The 25697-nt window shown below is 41.5% G+C and overlaps 1 protein-coding gene across 3 annotated transcripts in view; it reads right to left on the bottom strand.

The window, feature by feature from the left end:
* LOC139422870 (netrin receptor UNC5C-like) overlaps positions 1–25697 on the bottom strand; it is a 240879-nt gene that overhangs the window by 62864 nt on the left and 152318 nt on the right. For all 3 annotated transcript variants that reach the window (XM_071174300.1, XM_071174299.1, XM_071174301.1), the window contains one exon: positions 7734–7837. In XM_071174300.1, coding sequence (XP_071030401.1) covers positions 7734–7837 — 104 coding nt within the window. The remainder of the gene's footprint in view (positions 1–7733; positions 7838–25697) is intronic.

Below are 25697 nucleotides of genomic sequence, written 5' to 3'. Positions count from 1 at the left end.
CTAGAATAAGGCTGTAACATAACAAAATGCACTGTAATAACCATCATATCGAAATCAACTTGGAGTTAAGCGATGACATGGTGTGCAATCCTCTCACTATGACACAGGAAAGCAAGCAGTTTATTAGGTTACAGATGAAATAAGTTATGATGAACTTCACAAGGTGGTGAAATTGCAAGGTGATATTGATGCCAGTGGCGGTCGGTGACGTTTAAGATGAGGGAGGACAATATTTTTTTTCTACCTTATTTTTATTTCAGCATATTGGATTTTTGAAATGTATTTATTTCACCTTTATTTAACCAGGTAGGCCAGTTGAGAACAACTGTGACATGGCCAAGATAAAGCAAAGCAGTGCGACAAAAAACAACACAGTTACACATAGGATAAACAAAAGTACAGTCAATAACACAATAGAAAAATCTGTATACAGTGTGTGCAAATGGAGTAAGGAGGTAAGGCAATAAATAGGCCATAGTAGCGAAGTAATTACAATTTAGAAAATTAACACTGAAGTGATAGATGTGCAAATGATGATGTGCAAGTAGAAATACTGGTGTGCAAAAGAGCAAAAAAGTAAATAAAAACAATATGGGGATGTGGTAGGTAGTTGGGTGGGCTATGTACAGCTGCAGCGATCGGTAAGCTGCTCAGATAGCTGATGCTTAAAGTTAGTGAGGCAGATATAAGTCTCCAACTTCAGCGATTTTTGCAATTCGTTCCAGTCATTGGCAGCAGAGAACTGGAAGGAAAGGCAGCCAAAGTGCGTGTTTGCTTTGGGGATGACCAGTGAAATATCCCTGCTGGAGCCCGTGCTACTGGTGCGTGTTGTTATAGTGACCAGTGAGCTGAGATAAGACAGAGCTTTACCTAGCTTTATCTAGCAAAGACTTATAGATGACCTGGAGCCAGTGGGTCTGGCGAAGAATATATAGCGAGGGCCAGCCGACAAGAGCATACAGGTCGCAGTGGTTAGTGACATATGGGGCTTTGGTGACAAAGCGGATGGCACTGCGATAGATTAAATCCAGTTTCCTGAGTCGAGTGTTGGAGGCTATTTTGTAAATGACATCGCCAAAGTCGAGGATCGGTAGGATAATCAGATTTACGAGGGTATGTTTGGTGGCATGAGTAAAGGAGGCTTTGTTGCGAAATAGGAAGCCAATTCTAGATTTAATTTTGGATTGGAGATGCTTAATATGAGTCTAGAAGGAGAGTTTACAGTCTAGCCAGACACCTAGGATTTGTAGTTGTCCACATATTCTAAGTCAGAACCGTGGTGAAGTAGTGGAAGTAGTGATGCTAGTCGGGCGGGCGGGTGTGGGCAGTGATTGGTTGAAGAGCATGCATTTAGTTTTACTAGCTTTCAAGAGCAGTTGGAGGCCACGGAAGGAGTGTTGCATGGCATTGTGTTGTATGGGATAACTGCTGTTCATACCCAGCGCAATGTAACATCGATAGTTTTAGGCTTACATGTTACTTCAATTGTCCTCATACCATAATGAGGTTGCTACAACCTGGCCTATGAATTAATGTTTACAATGTAGGTACACAGGCTCGGTAGAAAATGTTTAGTAGTCAAGGTGACAGACCTACTCTTTCTCACCTTTTCCCTTCGCTTGTGCACAACACGTCAGCTGGCTGTGACCAGGTGAAAAAACTTTTCCAAGCCGAACCTTCATATCATAACCGCTGACCGCTACACACAGCCTACCTGCATCATAAGTAAACCCACTACAATCACGCAGTACAGTGTAGGCAGCAAGTAGTTTAACAGTTACAGTTTAGCAGGCCGTGGTGGCAATAAATTAATAAAACCAAAAGCTTACAAGACTTAGAAGAATTCCATGTTTGGATAGCCATATCCAGCTAGCTAACATAGCATTCCTCTCTAAGCCGAGTGTTTGAGTAGGCTAAACTAGCTCGTGAAAGTGAACAAAAAATACAATGTAATATAGCTAGCTCTCTTTCTCTCTCTCTCTCTCTCTCTCTCTAATGCTTGTCCTTCATTTTTAAATAAATATATTAGTTCAAAACGGTTAAACTATTGTCTTTCTCTTTCTTTGAGTTAATTAGTCAAGACATTTTATGCACTGCAGTGCTAACTAGCTGTAGCTTATCCTTTCAGTACTAGATTCATTGATTGGGTGGACAACATGTCAGTTCATATTGCAAGAGATCTGATATGTTGGAGGATGTCCTCCGGAGGTTGTCATAATTACTGTGTAAGTCTATGGAAGGGGGTGAGAATCATAAGCCTCATAGGTTTTGTATTGATGTCAATGTACCCAGAGGAGGACAGAAACTAGCTGTTCTCCAGCTACACTATGGTGCTACCCTACCCTTGCTGTTAAGGCTACTGTAGACCTTTTTTGCAAAACAGTGTGTTTTAATAAATTATTTAGCATAGTTTTATCTAAAAAGGACCATTTTTTTTATGTTTGACTTTATTTTTATGAAATTCAATGACGAGGATGGCTCCTCCTCTGAGGAGCCTCGATTGCCGTTTGACAAATAAAAATATTCTCACTCTTATCCATAATAATCTCATTAAGTAGACTAGCCTACCTGCACAGCCTACACAAACTGTACCTGAAAGCTGTTGGTAAGAGCGCACGTGCCAAGACCAGAGTAGGCACATTTTGTAGGGATCGACACTGGAGACGAGAACCAAGTACAGGTAGTGAACATTTAATACAAAACTGACATGAAACAGAACAGGAACAGTATATGGACATGGGAAAAATAAGACATCAATGACAATAATGCTGACACAGAGAACCAACTGAGGAACAGACAGATATAGAAGGGCAATCAACAAAGTAATTGAGTCCAGGTGAGGCCAATATTGCACAGCTGCGCATGATGGTGACAGGTGTGCGTAAGTGTGTGCGAGTGCCAGAGAGGGGGAGCGGGAGCAGCTGTGACTTCGGTGGAAACACACCACTGGTGGGAAAATGAAAATCTGTTGCCAGTTGGATGGAAACCTAGCTATTGTTGTCCTCAGAAAACATTCATCATTTTGTAGTAATACTATTGCGATTTTGACATACATTTGGTATTTGCTATTTTATTAGGATCCCCATTATCTGGGTGGCACGGTAGCCTAGTGGTTAGAGTGTTGGACTAGTAACCGGAAGGTTGCAAGTTCAAACCCCCGAGCTGACAAGGTACAAGTCTGTCGTTCTTCCCCTGAACAGGCAGGCAGTTAACCCACTATTCCTAGGCTGTCATTGAGCATAAGAATTTGTTCTTAACTGTATTGCCTAGTTAAATAAAGATTAAATACATAAAAAATCTGCTGCGAAAGCCGCAGCTACTCTTCTATTCTTCCCCAGCTACATTCACGATACAAACTGACCACCAGCAATTGCGTCTTCAGAGGCGATGTTCAATCCAGCAACATATAATGACCTTCCTACAGTAATAAAGTACCAGAGAAAATAAAAAAGTTGCTTCCAGGATCCAAGGTCCATACCAAGTCAAACTGTGTGTGTGAGCACAGTATTATGTTTTGTTTTATTAGAAGGTGTGATGTGATGATGATCCTTGGAAAAGACAGCTTTCCATGAGAATCCATCTAAATGATTTAGCATAGTGCTGTAAGACATGGGCAGAATTGACACACTGACATGGGCCACAGTCTCTCTACGATGCCAGTGCCTTCCTGCCTGCCTGCCTCACTCACTCTGGCCTGGCATGGCCTGGCATGGCCTGGTCATAGGCATCCAGTAAAAGAGTCACAGAGAGAACTGACAACCCACTGGATCCAAACCCAACAACCTTCAACAGCTCTTCTCCCTCTCTCTCCCTCTCTGTCTCCCTGTGGCTGGAATATGACAGATATTTCTTCTGCAGTGACCCTGCTACATATTTCTGCAGATGCATATGCAACCACAGACTTGGGCCCATCTGTTTATCACTAGCCGGATTCCTGAAGCGTTTGTGTGAGAAAATGCCTGACAGACAGAGAGAGAAAAAAGGCTCTCAGGATCAGTTGGGGTGTTTTTCTCTTCCTCAACAGCTGTGTTTCACTTCAGAAAATATGCATAATAGACTGGTGTCTTTATTTTTCAAGTGAGGTAAGTGTGTGTGAGTAATTAATGCTGTTGGATGCCTGCCTCTCTCCACAAGTGGTGGCGGTCGGCCTAGGCTTCACTTCAATACAGTACCCCCTCCAGTCCCTTTTCATTCCAAACTACAATCTGTCATTCTATTCAGACTTCATTATCCTTGGTTGATGATGACAGTGATGACAGTGATTCTCTCTGCCCTGTCAGCGCACAGCTGTGTTGCTACAGTAACAGTAAGGCCTTGATGAGCACAGGTGTGTCATCACAATTGTGCTCCTGTTGAGTCTTAATTATCCCACTGAGCCAATCAGAGAGAAGCTTGATTGGCATCACTCTGAAACAAAGTGTCGGAATCACCAATAGAAAAAGCCTAAAGAGAGTTTTCCAGAGAGTTTGGCCCTAACTTTACTCCATTTAGTAGGTCAGTATTTCTCATCGGGGATATTAGCAAGGCAGTTCCACTCACTTAACTCAGCTTTTCCGGGTCAGTCGCAGGCCTTTTGAGAGTTCAGACCTGTGAAGAACTCACTCCAAAGCTCACAAATTCTGTCACACACTAACTCTCTCCCCCTCTTTCTATTTCTCTCTCTCTCTTTCACTCCCTGTCCCTCTCCTCCTTTCATCCTCCCTCTTTCTCTCCATGTCCCTGTACTCGATGACTCAGGCCTTAGAATTCACCACATCCGTCAGGTTGTAGAATAGGGACGATGTGGGTAGGGAGGGGTGCTACTTGGCAGATGGAAGATAATACACAGTGACACAGTTTAGGAGCCCTGTTCTTATTGCCGATAACTACACATTGTCCCTCCCTTACCCACATTGTGATGACTGGCCAGCCTTCAGGAAATACCCAAACATGGCCATGAAAAGCCCAGTGAGGCAGCAGCTGAAAGAGGACTGCTTTTCTGGGCATTAGAATGTGTGGAACAACTCAGTACTATTATAATAGAATGACTGAGACAAGCTACTGAAAAAACAATATTCTATTCTGACATAAAGAGAGTTTGACATAGGATATAACTTTTACTTCTAGTTATTGGCATTGTCTAATTTAGTTCACTAAGGCATCCTGATTGGTCGGCATACCTGAGCCAGATACAATACCTTCTTAAAGCAGATTTATTTTGTATTTTATTTCACCTTTATTTAACCAGGTAGACCAGTTGAGAACAAGTTCTCATTTACAACTGCGACCTGGCCAAGATAAAGCAAAGCAGTGCAACAACAACATAACACAGAGTTACACATGGAATAAACAAAGGTACAGTCAATAACACAATAGAAAAATATATATACAGTGTGTGCAAATGGAGTAAAGAGATAAAGCAATAAATAGGCCATAGTGGCGAAGTAATTACAATTTAGCCATTAACACTGAAGTGATAGATGTGCAGATGATGATGTGCAAGTAAAAATACTACTGTGCAAAAGAGCGGAAAAAAACAAAAACAAATATGGGATGAGGTAGGTAGTTGGTTGGATGGGCTGTTTACAGATGGGCTGTGTACAGCTGCAGCGATCGGTAAGCTGCTCAGGTAGCTGATGCTTAAAGTTAGTGAGGGATATATACGTCTCCAACTTCAGTGATTTTTGCAATTCGTTCCAGTCATTGCAGCCGAGAACTGGAAGAAAAGGCAGCGAAATAAGGTGTTGGCTTTGGGGATGACCAGTGAAATATACCTGCTGGAGCACGTGCTATGGGTGGGTGTTGCTATGGTGACCAGTGAGCTGAGATAAGGCAGAGTTTTACCTAGCAAAGACGTATAGATGAACTGGAGCCAGTGGGTTTGGCGACGAAAATGTAGCGAGGAGAGCATACAGGTCTCAGTTTTAGATAGTATATGGGGCTTAGGTGACAAAACGGATTGCACTGTGATAGACTGCATCCAATTTGCTGAGGAGTGTTGGAGGCTATTTTGTAAATGACATTGTCAAAGTCAAGGATCGGTAGGATAGTCAGATTTACGAGGGTATGTTTGACAGCAAGAGTGAAGGAGGCTTTGTTGCGAAATAGGAAGCCGATTTAAGATTTCATTTTGGATTTGAGATGCTTAATATGAGTCTGGAAGGAGAGTTTACAGTCTAGCCAGACACCTAAAGCCTTGGCCAGGTCGATGGCGGTTATGATATCGTTTAGGACCTTGAGCGTGACTGAGGTGCACCCATGACCAGCTCGGAAACCAGATTGCATAGTGGAGAAGGTAAGGTGGGATTCGAAATGGTCAGTGATCTGTTTGTTCACTTGGCTTTCAAAGACTAGAAGAAAGGTAGGGCAGGATGGATATAGGTCTGTAACAGTTTGGGTCTAGAGTGTCTCCCCTTTTGAAGAGGGGGATGACCGTGTCCGCTTTCCAATCTTTAGGAATCTCAGACGATTCAAAAGAGAGGTTGAACAGACTAGTAAATAGGGGTTGCAACAATGACAGCGAAACATTTTAGGAAGAGAGGGTCTAGATTGTCTAGCCCAGTTGATTTGCAGGGATCCAGATTTTGCAGCTCTATCAGAACATCAGCTGTCTGGATTAGGGTGAAGGAGAAGCTGGGGGGGGGGCTTGGGCCATTTTTCTATGGGAGGTGCAGGGCTGTTGGCCGGGGTTGTGGTAGCCAGGTGGAAAGCATGGCCAGCCGTAGAGAAATGCTTATTGAAATTCTTGATTATCGTGGATTTATCGGTGGATACAGTGTTTCCTAGCCTCAGCTGGGAGGAGGTGCTCTTATTCTCCATGGACTTTACAGTGTCCCAAAACTTTTTGGAATTAGTGCTGCAGGATTCAAATTTCTGTTTGAAAAAGCTAGCCTTTGCTTTCTTAACTGACTGTGTATATTGGTTCCTGACTTCCCTGAAAAGTTGCATATTGCAGGGACAATTCGATGCTAGTGCAGCACACCACAGGATGTTTTTGTGCTGGTCAAGGACAGTCAATCTGGAGTGAAACAAAGGCAATATCTGTTATTCTAAATTTTTTGAAAGGGGCATGCTTACAATACAACTTAAATCTCAAATCTACCAGGCCACTTATAAGATACACCCTCTTAAGATTCTAGCAATCACTATTAATACATTTTGTTTATTAAAACAAGCTTCCAGGAATGTGGTTGATGGTGGGAGCTATAACACATCAGGAACAATGGTAATTGAGGGTGAGGAAACTAGCTCTAACAGTCCCTGAAGCTCTACTACCAAACCTCTCCTTCAGAGCAGGACAATTCATTTGGCTAATCTTCCCTGCAGGAAGTGCAATTGAAGGATTTCCTTCAACTTTATCGGTGGGTAAAAAAAGACACACAATGAGTCTGGAAAACATTTGGTTGTTTTAAGAGCTGTACATCGTATTGCTTTGTCATGTCGTTGTGGCAGAGCCAGCTCTATTCATTAAGATCAGGAGTGAGGAGGGCTTGGAGTTGCCATCTGTTAAGAAGGAGTAAAGACATGGGGTCCCAATGTATCTGACATTATGGGGCTACAGCTTTAAGTTCTGCTGCTCAGTAGCTCCAGCGACACAACAACATTCTGCATCTTCAGGCTGACTTTCAGTATAAGTGTTTGTTAAAACCAGTTAATTAAGGTTACCCGCTTTACTGGACTATTTATGTTCATTCATTGGACGACAAAATACCAGAGAGTCACTGTAGCTTTGAGTCATAACCTTTGACCCTTACCTCAGCAGCAGGGATTCCTTCTGGGGGGCGGCATTGAAGAAGCACTTCCTGTTCTAGAGACACTTCCTTTCCCAGAGGCTCCTGGTCAAACGTCTTCCTGAGATCTGGAGAAAGACAAACCATAGATAAACATTATGTAACATATCCCTCAAATGATATGGCACTGATGTCTTTGACATGGCACTGACGTCAACATCGCACTGACGTCAACATGGCACTGACGTCTTTGACATGGTACCTGATGTCTTTGATATGGTAACTGATGTCTTTGACATGGTAACTGACGTCTTTGACATGGTAACTGATATCTTTGACATGGTAACTGATGTCTTTGATATGGAAACTGATGTCTTTGACATGGTAACTGATGTCTTTGATATGGTAACTGATGTCTTTGACATGGTAACTGACGTCTTTGACATGGTAACTGACGTCTTTGACATGGTAACTGATATCTTTGACATGGTAACTGATGTCTTTGATATGGAAACTGATGTCTTTGACATGGTAACTGATGTCTTTGATATGGTAACTGATGTCTTTGACATGGTAACTGACGTCTTTGACATGGTAACTGATGTCTTTGATATGGTAACTGATGTCTTTGATATGGTAACTGACGTCTTTGACATGGTAACTGACGTCTTTGACATGGTAACTGATATCTTTGACATGGTAACTGATGTCTTTGATATGGAAACTGATGTCTTTGACATGGTAACTGATACCTTTGATATGGTAACTGATGTCTTTGACATGGTAACTGACGTCTTTGACATGGTAACTGACGTCTTTGACATGGTAACTGATATCTTTGACATGGTAACTGATGTCTTTGATATGGAAACTGATGTCTTTGACATGGTAACTGATGTCTTTGATATGGTAACTGATGTCTTTGACATGGTAACTGATGTCTTTGACATGGTAACTGATGTCTTTGACATGGTAACTGACGTCTTTGACATGGTAACTGATGTCTTTGATATGGAAACTGATATATTTGATATGGTAACTGATATATTTGATATGGAAACTGATATATTTGACATGGTAACTGATATATTTGATATGGTAACTGATGTCTTTGACATGGTAACTGATGTCTTTGACATGGTAACTGATGTCTTTGATATGGTAACTGATGTATTTGACATGGTAACTGACGTCTTTGACATGGTAACTGATGTATTTGACATGGTAACTGATGTATTTGATATGGAAACTGATGTCTTTGACATGGTAACTGATGTCTTTGATATGGTAACTGATATCTTTGATATGGAAACTGATGTCTTTGATATGGTAACTGATATCTTTGATATGGTAACTGATGTATTTGATATGGAAACTGATATCTTTGATATGGAAACTGATATCTTTGACATGGTAACTGATGTCTTTGATATGGTAACTGATGTCTTTGATATGGTAACTGATGTCTTTGACATGGTAACTGATGTATTTGATATGGAAACTGATGTATTTGATATGGAAACTGATGTCTTTGACATGGTAACTGATGTCTTTGACATGGTAACTGATGTCTTTGACATGGTAACTGATGTCTTTGACATGGTAACTGATATATTTGATATGGTAACTGATGTATTTGATATGGTAACTGATGTCTTTGACATGGTAACTGATATATTTGATATGGTAACTGATGTATTTGATATGGTAACTGATGTCTTTGACATGGTAACTGACGTCTTTGACATGGTAACTGATGTCTTTGACATGGTAACTGATATATTTGATATGGTAACTGATGTATTTGATATGGTAACTGATGTCTTTGACATGGTAACTGATATATTTGATATGGAAACTGATGTCTTTGATATGGTAACTGATATATTTGATATGGTAACTGATGTATTTGATATGGTAACTGATGTATTTGATATGGTAACTGATATCTTTGACATGGTAACTGATGTCTTTGATATGGTAACTGATATCTTTGACATGGTAACTGATGTCTTTGATATGGTAACTGATATATTTGACATGGTAACTGATGTATTTGACATGGTAACTGATGTCTTTGACATGGTAACTGATATATTTGACATGGTAACTGACGTCTTTGACATGGTAACTGATGTATTTGATATGGTAACTGATGTATTTGATATGGTAACTGATATCTTTGACATGGTAACTGATGTCTTTGACATGGTAACTGATATCTTTGACATGGTAACTGATGTCTTTGACAAGGTGACTGATGTCTTTGACATGGCAATGATGTCTTTGATATGGCAATGATGTATTTTATTTAAAAAAGGCTTTGAAGCTTGTAGACTGTCATTTCTCAGTATACAGCTATTATATTTTCTGCATTTAGCAGCGTTTTCCAAACACGGTCCTTTTGGATTTTTGCCCTAGCACTACACAACTGATCATCATCAACCAAAACATGTCTTTGACATGGTAACTGACGTCTTTGACATGGTAACTGATGTCTTTGACATGGTAACTGATGTCTTTGACATGGTAACTGATATCTTTGACATGGTAACTGATGTCTTTGATATGGAAACTGATGTCTTTGACATGGTACCTGATGTCTTTGATATGGTAACTGATGTCTTTGACATGGTAACTGACGTCTTTGACATGGTAACTGATGTCTTTGACATGGTAACTGATGTCTTTGATATGGAAACTGATGTCTTTGACATGGTAACTGATGTCAACATGGCACTGATGTCAAACTGATGTCAACATGGCAATGATGTCTTTGATATGGCAATGATGTATTTTATTAAAAAAAGGCTTTGAAGCTTGTAGACTGTCATTTCTCAGTATACAGCTATTATATTTTCTGCATTTAGCAGCGTTTCCCAAATACGGTCCTTTTGGATTTTTGCCCTAGCACTACACAACTGATCATCATCAACCAAAACATGCACTCCTTGGAACTACTCTCTCTCTCTCTCTCTCTCTCTCTCTCTCTCTCTCACTCTCTCTCTCTCTCTCTCTCACTCTCTCTCTCCCTCTCTTTCTCTCTCCCTCTCTCCATATCTCTCTCTCTCTCCATCACTCTCTCTCCCTCTCCCTGTCTCTCTATCTCGCTCTCTCATCTCTCTCTCTCTCTCTCTCTCTCTCTCTCTCTCTTTCAATTCAATTAAATTAAAATCAAGGGGCTTTATTGGCATGGGAAACATGTTAACATTGCCAAATCAAGTGAATTATATAATAAACATAAGTGAAATAAGCAATAAAAATGAACAGTAAACATATTGCAACATTACACTCACACATTACTTTCTCTCTCTCTGTCTATCTCTCTCTCACTCTCTCTCTTAGATAGTTTTCACAAATAGTCCTCCTTAAAATAATCGATTCCTCTCACCTATTTTGTGGGCCAAGTCCTCTTTGCATTCACCTTGCTATGTGTAGAAAGGAACACATCTCTTTTTCCAACATTCACTCAGTGCACTCCGGGTGTTTACAAAGTGCAGAACAAGCCATTTACATTTAGTTAAGATATGAGACACAATAAATGTAATCAGAAGATACTATTAACGTGTAAATATTATTGGTAACAGAATTCAATAATTATACAGATTAAGTAATGCTCTAATTTTAAATTGTGCACCCAGTGTAGGCTATTACCCTTTTAATAGCTAGAATAGATTTTGTACCAAATTTGTTGTCTCACACTATTCAAACTCCTCAATTGAATAAACAGTCTATAGATCACATATTGCAAATATGGTTTCCAGGTGTTTGATACCGTTCAATTTGCTCCGTTCCATCCATTATTATGAGCTGTCCTCCCCTTTAAAGTGTTCACACTGCACAAAACATGGAAAGAACCACATTGAATTCACAAACATTTACTGAAAGGGCCCAAGTGTTTAAACTCAATATATACAAAAGTGAAATAAACAATAAAAATGAACAGTAAACATTACACTCAACAGAAGTTCCAAAAGAAAAAAGACATTACAAATGTCATATTATGTATATATACAGTGTTGTAAGGATGTACAAATGGTTAAAGTACAGAAGGGAAAATAAACAAGCATAAATAAGGGTTGTATTTACAATGGTGTTTGTTCTTCACTGGTTGCCCTTTTCTTGTGGCAACAGGTCACAAATCTTGCTGCTGTGATGTCACACTGTGGTATTTCACCCAGTAGATATGAGAGATTATCAAAATTGGGTTTGTTTTGGAATTCTTTGTGGATCTGTGTAACCTGAGGGAAATATGTGTCTCTAATATGGTCATACATTGGGCAGGATGTTAGGAAGTACAGCTCAGTTTCCACCTAATTTTGTGGGCAGTGTGCACATAGCCTGTCTTCTCTTGAGAGCCAGGTCTGCCTACGGCGGCCTTTCTCAATAGCAAGGCTATGCTCACTGAGTCTGTACATAGTCAAAGCTTTCCTTACGTTTGGGTCAGTCACAGTGGTGAGGTATTCTGCCACTGTGTACTCTCTGTTTAGGGCCAAATAGCATTCTAGTTTGCTCTGTTTTTTTGTCAATTCTTTCCAATGTGTCAAGTAATTATCTTTTTGTTTTCTCATGATTTGGTTGGGTCTAATTGTGCTGTTGTCCTGGAGCTCTGTGGGGTCTGTTTGTGTTTGTGAACAAAGCCCCAGGACCAGCTTGCTTAGGGGGATCTTCTCCAGGTTCATCTCTCTGTAGGTGATGGCTTTGTTATGGAAGGTTTGGGAATCGCTTCCTTTAGGTGGTTGTAGAATTTAACGGGTCTTTTCTGGATTTTGATAATTAGTGTGTATCGGCCTAATTCTGCTCTGCATGCATTATTTGGTGTTATATGTTGTACACAGAGGATATTTTTGCAGAATTCTGCATGCAGAGTCTCAATTTGGTGTTTGTCCCATTTTGTGAAATCTTGGTTGGTGAGCGGACCCCAGACCTCACAACCATAAAGGGCAATGGGCTCTATGACTGATTCAAGTATTTTTAGCCAGATCCTAATTGGTATGTTGAATTTTATATTACTTTTGATGGCATAGAATGCCCTTCTTGCCTTGTCTCTCAGATCGTTCACAGCTTTGTGGAAGTTACCTGTGGCGCTTATGTTTAGGCCAAGGTATGTATAGTTTTTTGTGTGCTCTCTCTCTCTCTCTTTCTCTGCTTCTCTCTCTTCTCTCATTGCACAGAAAGCCTAAAAAACTGGAGGTGGATGGTGGGGAGCTGCTGAGAAAGGGAATGGATGGATCTCTCTCTCTTCTACTCCTATTAAAATGGATATATTTCTTCTCCTATTAGAATGGATCCCTCTCTCTTCTCCTTCTATTAGAATGGATCTCTTTCTTCTCCTCCTATTAGAATGAGTCCCTCTCTCTTCTCCTTCTTAGATTGTCCTGAATGGATTACTGTTGCTCTCTCTCTCTCTCTCTCTCTCTCTCTCTCTCTCTCTCTCTCTCTCTCTCTCTCTGTGCTTCTCTCTCTCCTCCCAAGTCTAAAGTATCGGAGGTGGATGGTGGGGAGCTGCTGAGAAAGGGACCAATATTTCTCCAGTGTGTGAGCCTGATGGAGAAGGGCAGGACCGGGACAGCAGGGGCAGAGGGGGATCGTCATGCTACTCTGAAACCCAAAGCTCATTAGACATATATCATCACCTGCTGGGACACAGGCTGAAAGAGGAGCAGGAAGGGAACTGTAGCACTACAATTGTAAGAGAACAGACTCAGTGGAGCATCAAGTACACAGTCGTACACTCAAACTCCAGTGACAGTACTTTCCACAGCCTGCAATATCCCTGTTCTACTTTTGAACCACACTAACTCCCTGACACAGAACATTACGGAATAGTCTAGAATAACAATGTTCCTGTATAGCAAAATACAAAAGTTAATGCAGTAGTGAGTTAATGCAGTGGTGAGTTAATGCAGTGCTGAGTTAATGCAGTAGTGAGTTAATGCAGTGGTGAGTTAATGCAGTAGTGAGTTAATGTAGTGGTGTGTTAATGCAGTAGTGAGTTAATGCAGTAGTGAATTAATGCAGTAGTGAGCTAATGCAGGAGTTAGTTAATGCAGTGGTGAGTTAATGCAGTGGTGAGCTAATACAGTGGTGAGCTAATGCAGTAGTGAATTAATGCAGTAGTGAGCTAATGCAGGAGTTAGTTAATGCAGTGGTGAGTTAATGCAGTGGTGAGCTAATACAGTGGTGAGTTAATGCAGTAGTGAGTTAATACAGTAGTGAATTAATGCAGTAGTGAGTTAATGCAGTCGTGGTTATTTTTGTTTCTATTTTTAAACATTTTGTTGAGTGTATGAATTTGTGTATGAATTTAAATGTTCATGCAGTTCGATTCTTGTTTAGACATATTGAAAATCCAGTCACCAAATATAGAATATAGCCCATAGTGTCTACTAGCACACACACACACACACACACACACACACACACACAGGCACACACACACAAAGACACACACAGACACAGACACAGACACAGACACAGACACAGACACACACAGACACAGACACACACACACACACACACACACACACACACGCACACGCACACGCACACACACATGCACCCACACACACAGGCACACACACACACACACACAAAGACACACACATACACAGACACAGACACACAAAGTCTCAGAGCCATGCTCCACACCCACAGCAACTCCCTGCCACAGTGTGTAATCCCTGAGAATGGGCTGGAGGAGCTGATATGAACCCTACTCTGACTATCTCTGGTAAACCAAGCATGGACCAGCCCTGCTTACAAAGCAACGAAAGCCCAGAGCTGAAAGGCAAGCCAAGCTGAAAATGATATATTCTCTATAAGTACACTGAGTCAAGGGTTTCCATGAACTCTTCCTCTGAGTTTTAACCCCTCCGCGGCCATCGGTACACAACCAAAAGAAAAGCAAAGCATACACTTCCACATACAGTAGTAATGTAATGTGGAAAACATGTGTTTGATGTATTTGATACCAATCCACCTCTTTATGTCAGTTTGAAATGAAATGGTTCACTTCAGATCTTTCTGCTGTAGAGTCAGAGAAGCATGCAATCAGTGACCTATATGGACGGACATAGTGGGTCCGGTATAAGAGCAGAATGTTACCTTTCTGTCACGTTCTGACCTTTATTTCCTTTGTTTTTTATTTATTTAGTATGGTCAGGGCGTGAGTTGGGGTGGACAGTCTATGTTTGTTTTTCTATGATTTAGGGATTTGTATGTTTCGGCCTAGTATGGTTGTCAATCAGAGGCAGGTGTCATTAGTTGTCTCTGATTGAGAATCATACTTAGGTAGCCTGGGTTGCACTATTTGTTTGTGGGTGATTGTCTATGTTAGTTGCTTGTGTCAGCACAGGTCTCATTTATAGCTTCACGGTCGTTATTGGTTTATTGTTTTTGTATTCAGTGTTCAGTACTTTCTTTAATTAAATATTCACCATGAACACATACCACACCGCATTTTGGTCCTCCGATCATTCTCGCCTCTCCTCTTCAGATGAAGAGGAGGAAGACCGTGACACTTTCAGAAAGTCAGAGACCGAGAGTCAAGGACATTAGTGATGTGGTTGTGATGTAGTGAGAGAGAGCTTCCTAATTTCTTTGGGTCAGAACTCCCGAACATCAGTTTCTACTCTCAGCACCTCTCAGTATCCATGGAAACCACCCTTTGGGGTAGTTAAGCGTTCCACCAACTTCTGTAGAAATATTTAGTCAGATTCTCCTTCAATCAGGTCATTCTGGAATGTGATAAAATAGGGTTGCTATAGACATCCTGTGCGAACGTAAAATAGGAATTTATGGTTGTAGATGGCTTTAGCATTTTGTTTTTGGTTTCTGGAAGAAAGAAGATCTGCAGACATGCAGATCCAAAAATGCTCCACCAAACTGGTTCAGAAATGGTCTCCTTGTCACCATTGTATTGTGAGCAAACTAGAACCCATAAATGCCCACACAATCTGACTGCCACCCACTGGCAAGTCTGAATCTGCTGCTGACATAGAGAGAGAGGGAAGGAGAGGAAGAGAGGGGGGGGGGGGGGGGGAGAAGGAGAGAGAGAGAGAGAGAGAGAGAGAGAGAGAGAGACAGAGACAGAGAAAGAGAGAGATAGAATCTCAACCAATGCTATTAAAGGGAAACTTTAAAACACAATTTTTCAACTTCATATTCATCATCTCCAGCAACACCCCAGCATCAACATAGCCTACTAATTGCCTACTAATTGCCCACTAATGGCCTACTAATTGCATACTAATTGCCCACTAATTGTCTACTAATTGTCTACTAATTGGTTGATGATGTCATTGGAAACACTTATCTATATCATTTTTACTACAAAACAGAAACGCGCCATTTTCACATATGTTGATGTTGGGGTGGTGCTGGAGATGATGAATAGGAAGTTGAACATTTTTCAAAATCCCCTTTAAAGAACTGTGATGTTGTGCAGCAGGCCGGAAGGCTAACCCCCCTTAGTCTTGGTGGCCATTTGATTAATTGTTCAAAAGTCTATTGGCTTGGGGTTAGAAGCTGTTAAGGAGCCTTTTGGACCTAGACTTGGCGCTCCGGTACCTCTTGCCGTGTGATAGCAGAGAGAACAGTCAATGACTTGGGTGACTGGAGTCTTTGAAAAATGATGGGGCTTCCTCTGACACCGCCTAGTATATAGGTCCTGGATGGAAGGAAGCTTGGCCCAAGTGATGTACTGGGCTGTACGTATTACCCTCTGTAGCGCCTTATGGTCGGATGCCGAGCAGTTGCCATACCAGGCGGTGATGCAACCGGTCAGGATGCTCTCGATGGTCCGTACAGCTGTAGAACTTTGAGGATCTGAGGACCCATGACAAATCTTTTCAGTCTCCTGAGGGGGAAAAGGCATTGTCGTGCCCTCTTCATGACTTTCTTGTTGTGTTCGGACCATGATAGTTTGTGGACACCAAGGAACTTGAAACTCCCGACCCGTTCCACTACAGCCCCGTCGATGTGAATGGGGGTGTGTTCGGCCATCCCTTTCCTGGAGTCCACGATCATCTCCTTTGTCTTGCTCACATTCAGTTGGCTTCATGATCTCCTGTCTCCTGTTAATCAATCAATCAAATGCCTTTATAAAGCCCTTTTTATTTCAGCAGATAAAGTGCATATACCCAGCCTAAAACCCAGCCTAAAACACCAAAGAGAAGGCAATGCAGGTGTAGAAGCACAGTGGCTAGGAAAAACACAGTGAAAAGGCAGGAATCTAGGAAGAAACCTAGAGAGGAACCAGGCATGGAGGACTATCCCCATAGAGAGAAGTACAACTGGAATAGAAATGTGTCATTGATCATCTCACCGCTCCATATCCCCTGGAGGAAGAGAAGAGGTCAACTCTCATTCTCATTACATTAGGATCTAGAAATACTTGAATCAGTTATAAAACCCATTGCTCTTTATGGTCGTGAGATCTGGTGTCCGCTCACCAACCAAGAATTTACAAAATGGGAAAAACACCAAATTGACACTCTGCATGCAGAATTCTGCAAAAATATTCTCAATGTACAAAATCCATTCTAATAGGAGGAGAAGAGAGAGATCATTCTAATAGGAGGAGAAGAGAGAGATCATTCTAATAGGAGGAGAAGAGAGAGATCATTCTAATAGGAGGAGAAGAGAGAGGGATCAATCAAAAGGAGAAGGGAAGAGAGAGATCATTCTAATAGGAGGAGAAGAGAGAGATCATTCTAATAGGAGGAGAAGAGAGAGATCATTCTAATAGGAGGAGAAGAGAGAGATCATTCTAATAGGAGGAGAAGAGAGAGGGATCAATCAAAAGGAGAAGGGAAGAGAGAGATCATTCTAATAGGAGGAGAAGAGAGAGATCATTCTAATAGGAGAAGAGAGAGATCATTCTAATAGGAGGAGAAGAGAGAGATCATTCTAATAGGAGGAGAAGAGAGAGATCATTCTAATAGGAGGAGAAGAGAGAGGGATCAATCAAAAGGAGAAGGGAAGAGAGAGATCATTCTAATAGGAGGAGAAGAGAGAGATCATTCTAATAGGAGGAGAAGAGAGAGATCATTCTAATAGGAGGAGAAGAGAGAGGGATCAATCAAAAGGAGAAGGGAAGAGAGAGATCATTCTAATAGGAGGAGAAGAGAGAGATCATTCTAATAGGAGGAGAAGAGAGAGGGATCAATCAAAAGGAGAAGGGAAGAGAGAGATCATTCTAATAGGAGGAGAAGAGAGAGATCATTCTAATAGGAGGAGAAGAGAGAGGGATCAATCAAAAGGAGAAGGGAAGAGAGAGATCATTCTAATAGGAGGAGAAGAGAGAGGGATCAATCAAAAGGAGAAGGGAAGAGAGAGATCATTCTAATAGGAGGAGAAGAGAGAGATCATTCTAATAGGAGGAGAAGAGAGAGGGATCCATTCTAATAGGAGGAGAAGAGAGAGGGATCAATCAAAAGGAGAAGGGAAGAGAGGGATACATTATTTTTTTCTTCTTTTTTTTATTTCACCTTTATTTAACCAGGTAGGCCAGATGAGAACAAGTTCTCATTTACAACTGCGACCTGGCCAAGATAAAGCAAAACAGTGCGACAAAAACAACACAGAGTTACACATAAACAAACGTACAGTCAATAACACAATAGAAAAATCTATGTACAGTGTGTGCAAATGTAGAAGGTTAGGGAGGTAAGGCTATAAATAGGCCATAGAGGCAAAATAATTACAATTAGCATTAACACTGGAGATATAGATGTGCAGATGATGATGTGCAAGTAGAGATGCAAAAGAGCAAAAAGATAAATAACAATATGGGGATGAGGTAGTTGGGTATGCTATTTACAGATTGGCTGTGTACAGGTACAGTGATCGGTAAGCTGCTCTGACAGCTGATGCTTAAAGTTAGAGAGGGAGATATAAGTCTCCAGCTTCAGTGATTTTTGCAATGTGTTCCAGTCATTGGCAGCAGAGAACAGGAAGGAAAGGCAGCCAAAGCAAGGTCTGGCTTTGTGGATGACCAGTGAAATATACCTGCTGGAGCACGTGCTACTGGTGAGTGTTGCTATGGTGACCAATGAGCTGAGATAAGGTGGGCATTACCTAGCAAATACTTATAGATGACCTGAAGCCAGTGGGTTTGGGGACGAATATGTAGCGAGGGCCAGCCAACGAGAGCATACAGGTCACAGTGGTGGGTAGTATATGGGGCTTTGGTGACAAAATGGATGGCACTGTGATAGACTGCAGGGGTAGCCAGGTGGAAAGCATGGCCAGCAGTAGAAAAATGCATATTGAAAGTCTAGATTATCGTGGATTTATCGGTGGTGACAGTGTTTCCTAGCCTCAGTGCAGTGGACAGTTGGGAGGAGATGCTCTTATTCTCCAAACTTTGGGGAATTAGTACTACAGGATGTACATTTCTGTTTGAAAAAGATAGCCTTAGCTTTCCTAACTGACTGTGTATATTGGTTCCTGATTTCCCTGAATAGTTGCATATCGCGAGGGACAATTCGATGCTAATGCAGAACGCCACAGGATGTTTTTGTGCTGGTCAAGGGCAGTCAAATCTGGGGTGAACCAAGGGCTATATCTGTTCTTAGTTCTAATGGGGCATGCTTATTTAAGATGGTGATGAAAGTACTTTTAAAGAGCAACCAGGCATCCTCTACTGATGGGAGGAGGTCAATATCCTTCCAGGATACCCGGGCCAGGTCGATTAGAAAGGTCTGCTCTCTGAAATGTTTTAAGAAGCGTTTGACAGTGATGAGGGGTGGTCGTTTAACCACGGATCCATTATGGACGCAGGCAATGAGGCAGTGATCGCTGAGATCCTGGTTGAAAACAGCAAACAAGTATTTAGAGGGCAAGTAGGTCAGGATGATATCTAAGAGGGTGCCCATGGTTACGGATTTATGGTGGCACCTGGTAGGTTCCTTGATAATTTGTGTGAGATTCAGGGCATCTATCTTAGATTGTAGGACGGCCGGGGTGTTAAGCATATCCCAGTTTAGGTCACCTAACAGTACGAGATCTGAAGATAGATAGGGGGCAATCAATTCAGGGGGGTCTATAACAAGCGGCAACAGTGAGAGACTTGTTTCTGGAAAGTTGGATTTTTAAAAAGTAGAAGCTTGAATTGTTTTGGCACAGACCTGGATAGTATGACAGAACTCTGCAGGCTTTTTTTCTGCAGTAGATTGCAACTCTGCCCCCTTTGGCAGTTCTATGTTGTCGGAAAATGTTGTTGTTGGGGATGGAAATTTCAGGATTTTTGGTGTCCTTCCTAAGCCAGGATTCAGACACAGCTAGGACAACAGGGTTGGCGGAGTGTGCTATAAAGCAGTCAATAAAACAAACTTAGGGAGGAGGCTTCTGATGCTAACATGCATGAAACCAAGGCTTTTACGGTTACAGAAGTCAACAAATGAGAGCACTTGGGGAATGGTGCTGGAGGCTGCAGGGCCTGGGTTAACCTCTGCATCACCAGAGGAACAGAGGAGGAGTAGGATAAGGGTACGGCTAAAGGCTATAAGAACTGGTCGTCTAGTGTGTTCGGAACAGAGAGTAAAAGGAGCAGATTTCTGGGCGTGGAAGAATAGATTGAAGGCATAATGTACAGACAAGGGTATTGTAGGATGTGAGTACAGTGGAGGTAAACTTAGGCATTGAGTGACGATGAGAGAGGTTTTGTCTCTAGAGGCACAGTTAAGCCAGGTGAGCTCACCACATGTGTGGGGGGGTGGAACTAAAGGGCTATCGAAGGCATATTGGGCGGGGCTGGGGGCTCTACAGTGAAATAAGACAATAATCACTAACCAAAACAGCAATAGATGAGTCATATTGACATTAGGGAGAGGCATGTGTAGCCATGTGATCATAGGATCCACTGAGTAGCAATAGGTGACTCAGGGAGCCGATTCAGTAGTCGCTACTATGGTAGGTGAGCTGGAGACACAGCGAATCAAACAGCTAGCGGGTCGGGGCTAGCAGATGGGCTTTTGGGGACGTCGCAACAGAAGAGCCTGTTGAAACTACCTCGGACGATTACGTCAGCAGACCAGTTGTGATGGATCGGCGGGGCTCCGTGTTGACAGTAAAGGGTCCAGGCCAATTGACAAAAGAGGTATTGTAGCCCAAGAATTAGCTAGTGGACCTCTTCGGCTAGCCGGGAGAGAGACGTTAGCCAGGAGTAGCCACTCGGATTGCAGCTAGCCTGCTATATGAGTTCTGTTTTACTCACAGACATAATTCAAACAGTTTTAGAAACTTCAGAGTGTTTTCCATCCAATATGAATAATAATATGCATATATTAGCAACTGAGACTTAGGAGCTGGCCGTTCACAATGGGCACCTTTTCATCCAAGCTACTCAATACTGTCCCTGCAGCCATAAAAAGATAAACTGTAATGGAACTCTTTTGACTTTTCGTCTGGATTTTGCGCTCGCGCATTGTGCCTTTGGAATAGTGAACTAAACGCGCGAACAAAACGGAGGTATTTGGAGATAAATATGGATGTAATCGAACAAAACAAACATTTCTTGTGGAAGTGGGAGTCCTGTGAGTGCATTCCGACAAAGATCAGCAAAGGTAAGTGAAGATTTATAATGCTATTTATGACAATTTGGCGGGTAACTGTATGGCTTGCATTTGTGGCTGAACGCTGTTCTCAGATTATTGAATATTGTGCTTTTGCCGTAAAGCTTTTTTGAAATCTGACACAGAGGTTGCATTAAGAACAAGTTTATCTTTAATTCTATGTATCTTTCATCAAAGTTTATGATGAGTAATTCTGTTATTTGATGTGGCTCTCTGCAATTTCTCCGGTGGTTTGGAGGCATTTTTGAACATGGCGCCAATGTAAACTGTTTTTGGATATAAATATGAACTTGATCGAACAAAACATACATGTATACATTGAGTCCTGGGAGTGTCATCTGATGAAGATCGTCAAAGGTTAATGATTAATTTTATCTATATTTCTGCTTTTTGTGACACCTCTCTTTGGTTGGAAAATGGCTGAATGCTTTCTGTGACTCATTACTGACCTAACATAAATGATATGTTCTGCTTTCGCCGAGAAGCCTTTTTGAAATCGGACACTGTGGTTGTATTAACGAGAAGTGTATCTTTAAAATGGTGTAAAATACTTGTATGGTTGAGGAATTTTAATTATGACATTTCTGTTGTTTTGAATTTGGCACCCTGCAATTTCACTGGCTGTTGGCGAGGTGGGACGCTAGCTTCCCGAAAGATCCCAGAGATGTGAAGCATTCGGATTACTGGACAAAACGCGCAAACAAAAAGGAGGTATTTGGCCATAAAGAGGGACATTATCGAACAAAACAAACATTTATTGTCTAACATTGAGACCTGGGAGTGCCACCAGATGAAGATCATCAAAGGTAAGTGATTCATTTTAATGCTATTTCTGACTTTTGTGACACTCTCCTTGGCTGGAAAATGGCTGTATAGGTTTCTGTGGCTAGGTGCAGACCTAACATAATCGCAAAGTGTGCTTTCTCCGTAAAGCCTTTTTGAAATCTGACACAGCGGTTGCATTAAGAAGAAGTTTATCTTTAAACTGGTGGATAATACTTGTATGTTTGAGGAATTTGAATTATGGGATTTCTGTTGTTTTGCATTTGGAGCCCTGCAATTTCACTGGCTGTTGTCGAGGTGGGACCCTAGCGTCCCGAACGATCCCAGAGGTGGGACCCTAGCATCCCGAACGATCCCAGAGAGGTTAACAGCTTCTACCCCCAACCCATAAGACTACCGAACAATGAATCAAACGGTCACCCATACTATTTACATTGACCCCCCTTTATTTTTTACACTGCTGCAACTTGCTGTTTATTATCTACCCCCTGTATATAGCCTTGTTATTGTAATTTTATTGTGTTACTTGTTATTTTATTTAGTAAATATTTTCATAACGATTTTTTGAACTGCATGGTTGGTTAAGGGCTTGTAAGTAAGCAATTTACTGTAAGGTCTACATTTCTTGTATTCAGCGCATGTGACAAATACAACTTGATTTAGCTGCGGTTAACTAAATGCTGGTGATGAGTATAGCTGCGGTTAACTAAATGCTGGTGATGAGTATAGCTGTTGTTAACTGAATGCTGGTGATGAGTATCGCGACTGTTAACTAAATGTTGGTGATGAGTATAGCTGCTGTTAACTGAGTGCTGGTGATGAGTATAGCTGCTGTTAACTACATTCTGGTGATGAGTAAAGCTGCTGTTAACTAAATGCTGGTGATGAGTATAGCTGCTGTGAACTAAATGCTGGTGTTGAGTATAGCTGCTGTTAACTGAATGCGGGTGATGAGTATAGCTGCTGTTAACTAAATGCTGGTGATGAGTATAGCTGCTGTTAACTAAATGCTGGTGATGAGTATAGCTGCTGTTACGTGAATGCTGGTGATGAGTTTAGATCCTGTTAAGTGAGTGCTGGTGATGAGTGTAGCTGCTGTTAACTAAATGCTGGTGATGAGTAAAGCTGCTGTTAACTACAGTAAATGCTGTTGATGAGCATAACTGCTGTTGACTACAGTAAATGCCTTTGATGAGTGTTGCTGTTGTTAACGGAATGCTGGTGATGAGTATAATTGCTGTTAACTGAATGCTGGTGATTCGTATAGCTGTTGTTAACTAATTGCTGGTGATGAGTATAGCTGTTGTAAACTAAATACTGGTGATGAGTATAGCTGCTGTTAACTAATTGCTGGTGATGAGTATAGCTGTTGTTAACTAATTGCTGGTGATGAGTATAGCTGCTGTTAAGTGAATGCTGTTGATGAGTTTAGATGCTGTTAAGTGAGTGCTGGTGATTAGTATAGCTGCTGTTAAGTGAGTACTGGTGATGAGTATAGCTGCTGTTAAGTGAGTGCTGGTGATGAGTTTAGATGCTCTTAAGTGAGTGTTGGTGATGAGTATAGCTGCTGTTAAGTGAGTGCTGGTGATGAGTTTAGATGCTGTTAAGTGAGTGCTGGTGATTAGTACAGCTGCTGTTAAGTGAGTACTGGTGATGAGTGTAGCTGCTGTTAAGTGAATGCTGGTGATGAGTTTAGATGCTGTTAAGTGAGTGCTGGTGATTAGTATAGCTGCTGTTAAGTGAGTACTGGTGATGAGTATAGCTGCTGGTAACTGAGTGCTGGTGATGAGTATAGCTGCTGTTAACTACATTCTGGTGATGAGTAAAGCTGCTGTTAACTAAATGCTGGTGATGAGTATAGCTGCTGTGAACTAAATGCTGGTGTTGAGTATAGCTGCTGTTAACTGAATGCGGGTGATGAGTATAGCTGCTGTTAACTAAATGCTGGTGATGAGTATAGCTGCTGTTAACTAAATGCTGGTGATGAGTATAGCTGCTGTTACGTGAATGCTGGTGATGAGTTTAGATCCTGTTAAGTGAGTGCTGGTGATGAGTGTAGCTGCTGTTAACTAAATGCTGGTGATGAGTAAAGCTGCTCTTAACTACAGTAAATGCTGGTGATGAGCATAACTGCTGTTGACTACAGTAAATGCTGGTGATGAGTGTTGCTGTTGTTAACTGAATGCTGGTGATGAGTATAGTTGCTGTTAAGTGAGTGCTGGTGATGAGTTTAGATGCTGTTAAGTAAGTGCTGGTGATTAGTACAGCTGCTGTTAAGTGAGTACTGGTGATGAGTTTAGATGCTGTTAAGTGAGTGCTGGTGATGAGTATAGCTGCGGTTAACTAAATGCTGGTGATGAGTATAGCTGCGGTTAACTAAATGCTGGTGATGAGTATAGCTGTTGTTAACTGAATGCTGGTGATGAGTATCGCGACTGTTAACTAAATGTTGGTGATGAGTATAGCTGCTGTTAACTGAGTGCTGGTGATGAGTATAGCTGCTGTTAACTACATTCTGGTGATGAGTAAAGCTGCTGTTAACTAAATGCTGGTGATGAGTATAGCTGCTGTGAACTAAATGCTGGTGTTGAGTATAGCTGCTGTTAACTGAATGCGGGTGATGAGTATAGCTGCTGTTAACTAAATGCTGGTGATGAGTATAGCTGCTGTTAACTAAATGCTGGTGATGAGTATAGCTGCTGTTACGTGAATGCTGGTGATGAGTTTAGATCCTGTTAAGTGAGTGCTGGTGATGAGTGTAGCTGCTGTTAACTAAATGCTGGTGATGAGTAAAGCTGCTGTTAACTACAGTAAATGCTGTTGATGAGCATAACTGCTGTTGACTACAGTAAATGCCTTTGATGAGTGTTGCTGTTGTTAACGGAATGCTGGTGATGAGTATAATTGCTGTTAACTGAATGCTGGTGATTCGTATAGCTGTTGTTAACTAATTGCTGGTGATGAGTATAGCTGTTGTAAACTAAATACTGGTGATGAGTATAGCTGCTGTTAACTAATTGCTGGTGATGAGTATAGCTGTTGTTAACTAATTGCTGGTGATGAGTATAGCTGCTGTTAAGTGAATGCTGTTGATGAGTTTAGATGCTGTTAAGTGAGTGCTGGTGATTAGTATAGCTGCTGTTAAGTGAGTACTGGTGATGAGTATAGCTGCTGTTAAGTGAGTGCTGGTGATGAGTTTAGATGCTCTTAAGTGAGTGTTGGTGATGAGTATAGCTGCTGTTAAGTGAGTGCTGGTGATGAGTTTAGATGCTGTTAAGTGAGTGCTGGTGATTAGTACAGCTGCTGTTAAGTGAGTACTGGTGATGAGTGTAGCTGCTGTTAAGTGAATGCTGGTGATGAGTTTAGATGCTGTTAAGTGAGTGCTGGTGATTAGTATAGCTGCTGTTAAGTGAGTACTGGTGATGAGTATAGCTGCTGGTAACTGAGTGCTGGTGATGAGTATAGCTGCTGTTAACTACATTCTGGTGATGAGTAAAGCTGCTGTTAACTAAATGCTGGTGATGAGTATAGCTGCTGTGAACTAAATGCTGGTGTTGAGTATAGCTGCTGTTAACTGAATGCGGGTGATGAGTATAGCTGCTGTTAACTAAATGCTGGTGATGAG

The sequence above is a fragment of the Oncorhynchus clarkii genome, chromosome 12, assembly GCF_045791955.1.
Source record: "Oncorhynchus clarkii lewisi isolate Uvic-CL-2024 chromosome 12, UVic_Ocla_1.0, whole genome shotgun sequence".
Classification (NCBI taxonomy): Eukaryota; Metazoa; Chordata; class Actinopteri; order Salmoniformes; family Salmonidae; genus Oncorhynchus; species Oncorhynchus clarkii.
The sequence above is the reverse complement of the archived record's forward strand: the minus strand, read 5'-3'. Positions and strand labels throughout refer to the sequence as shown.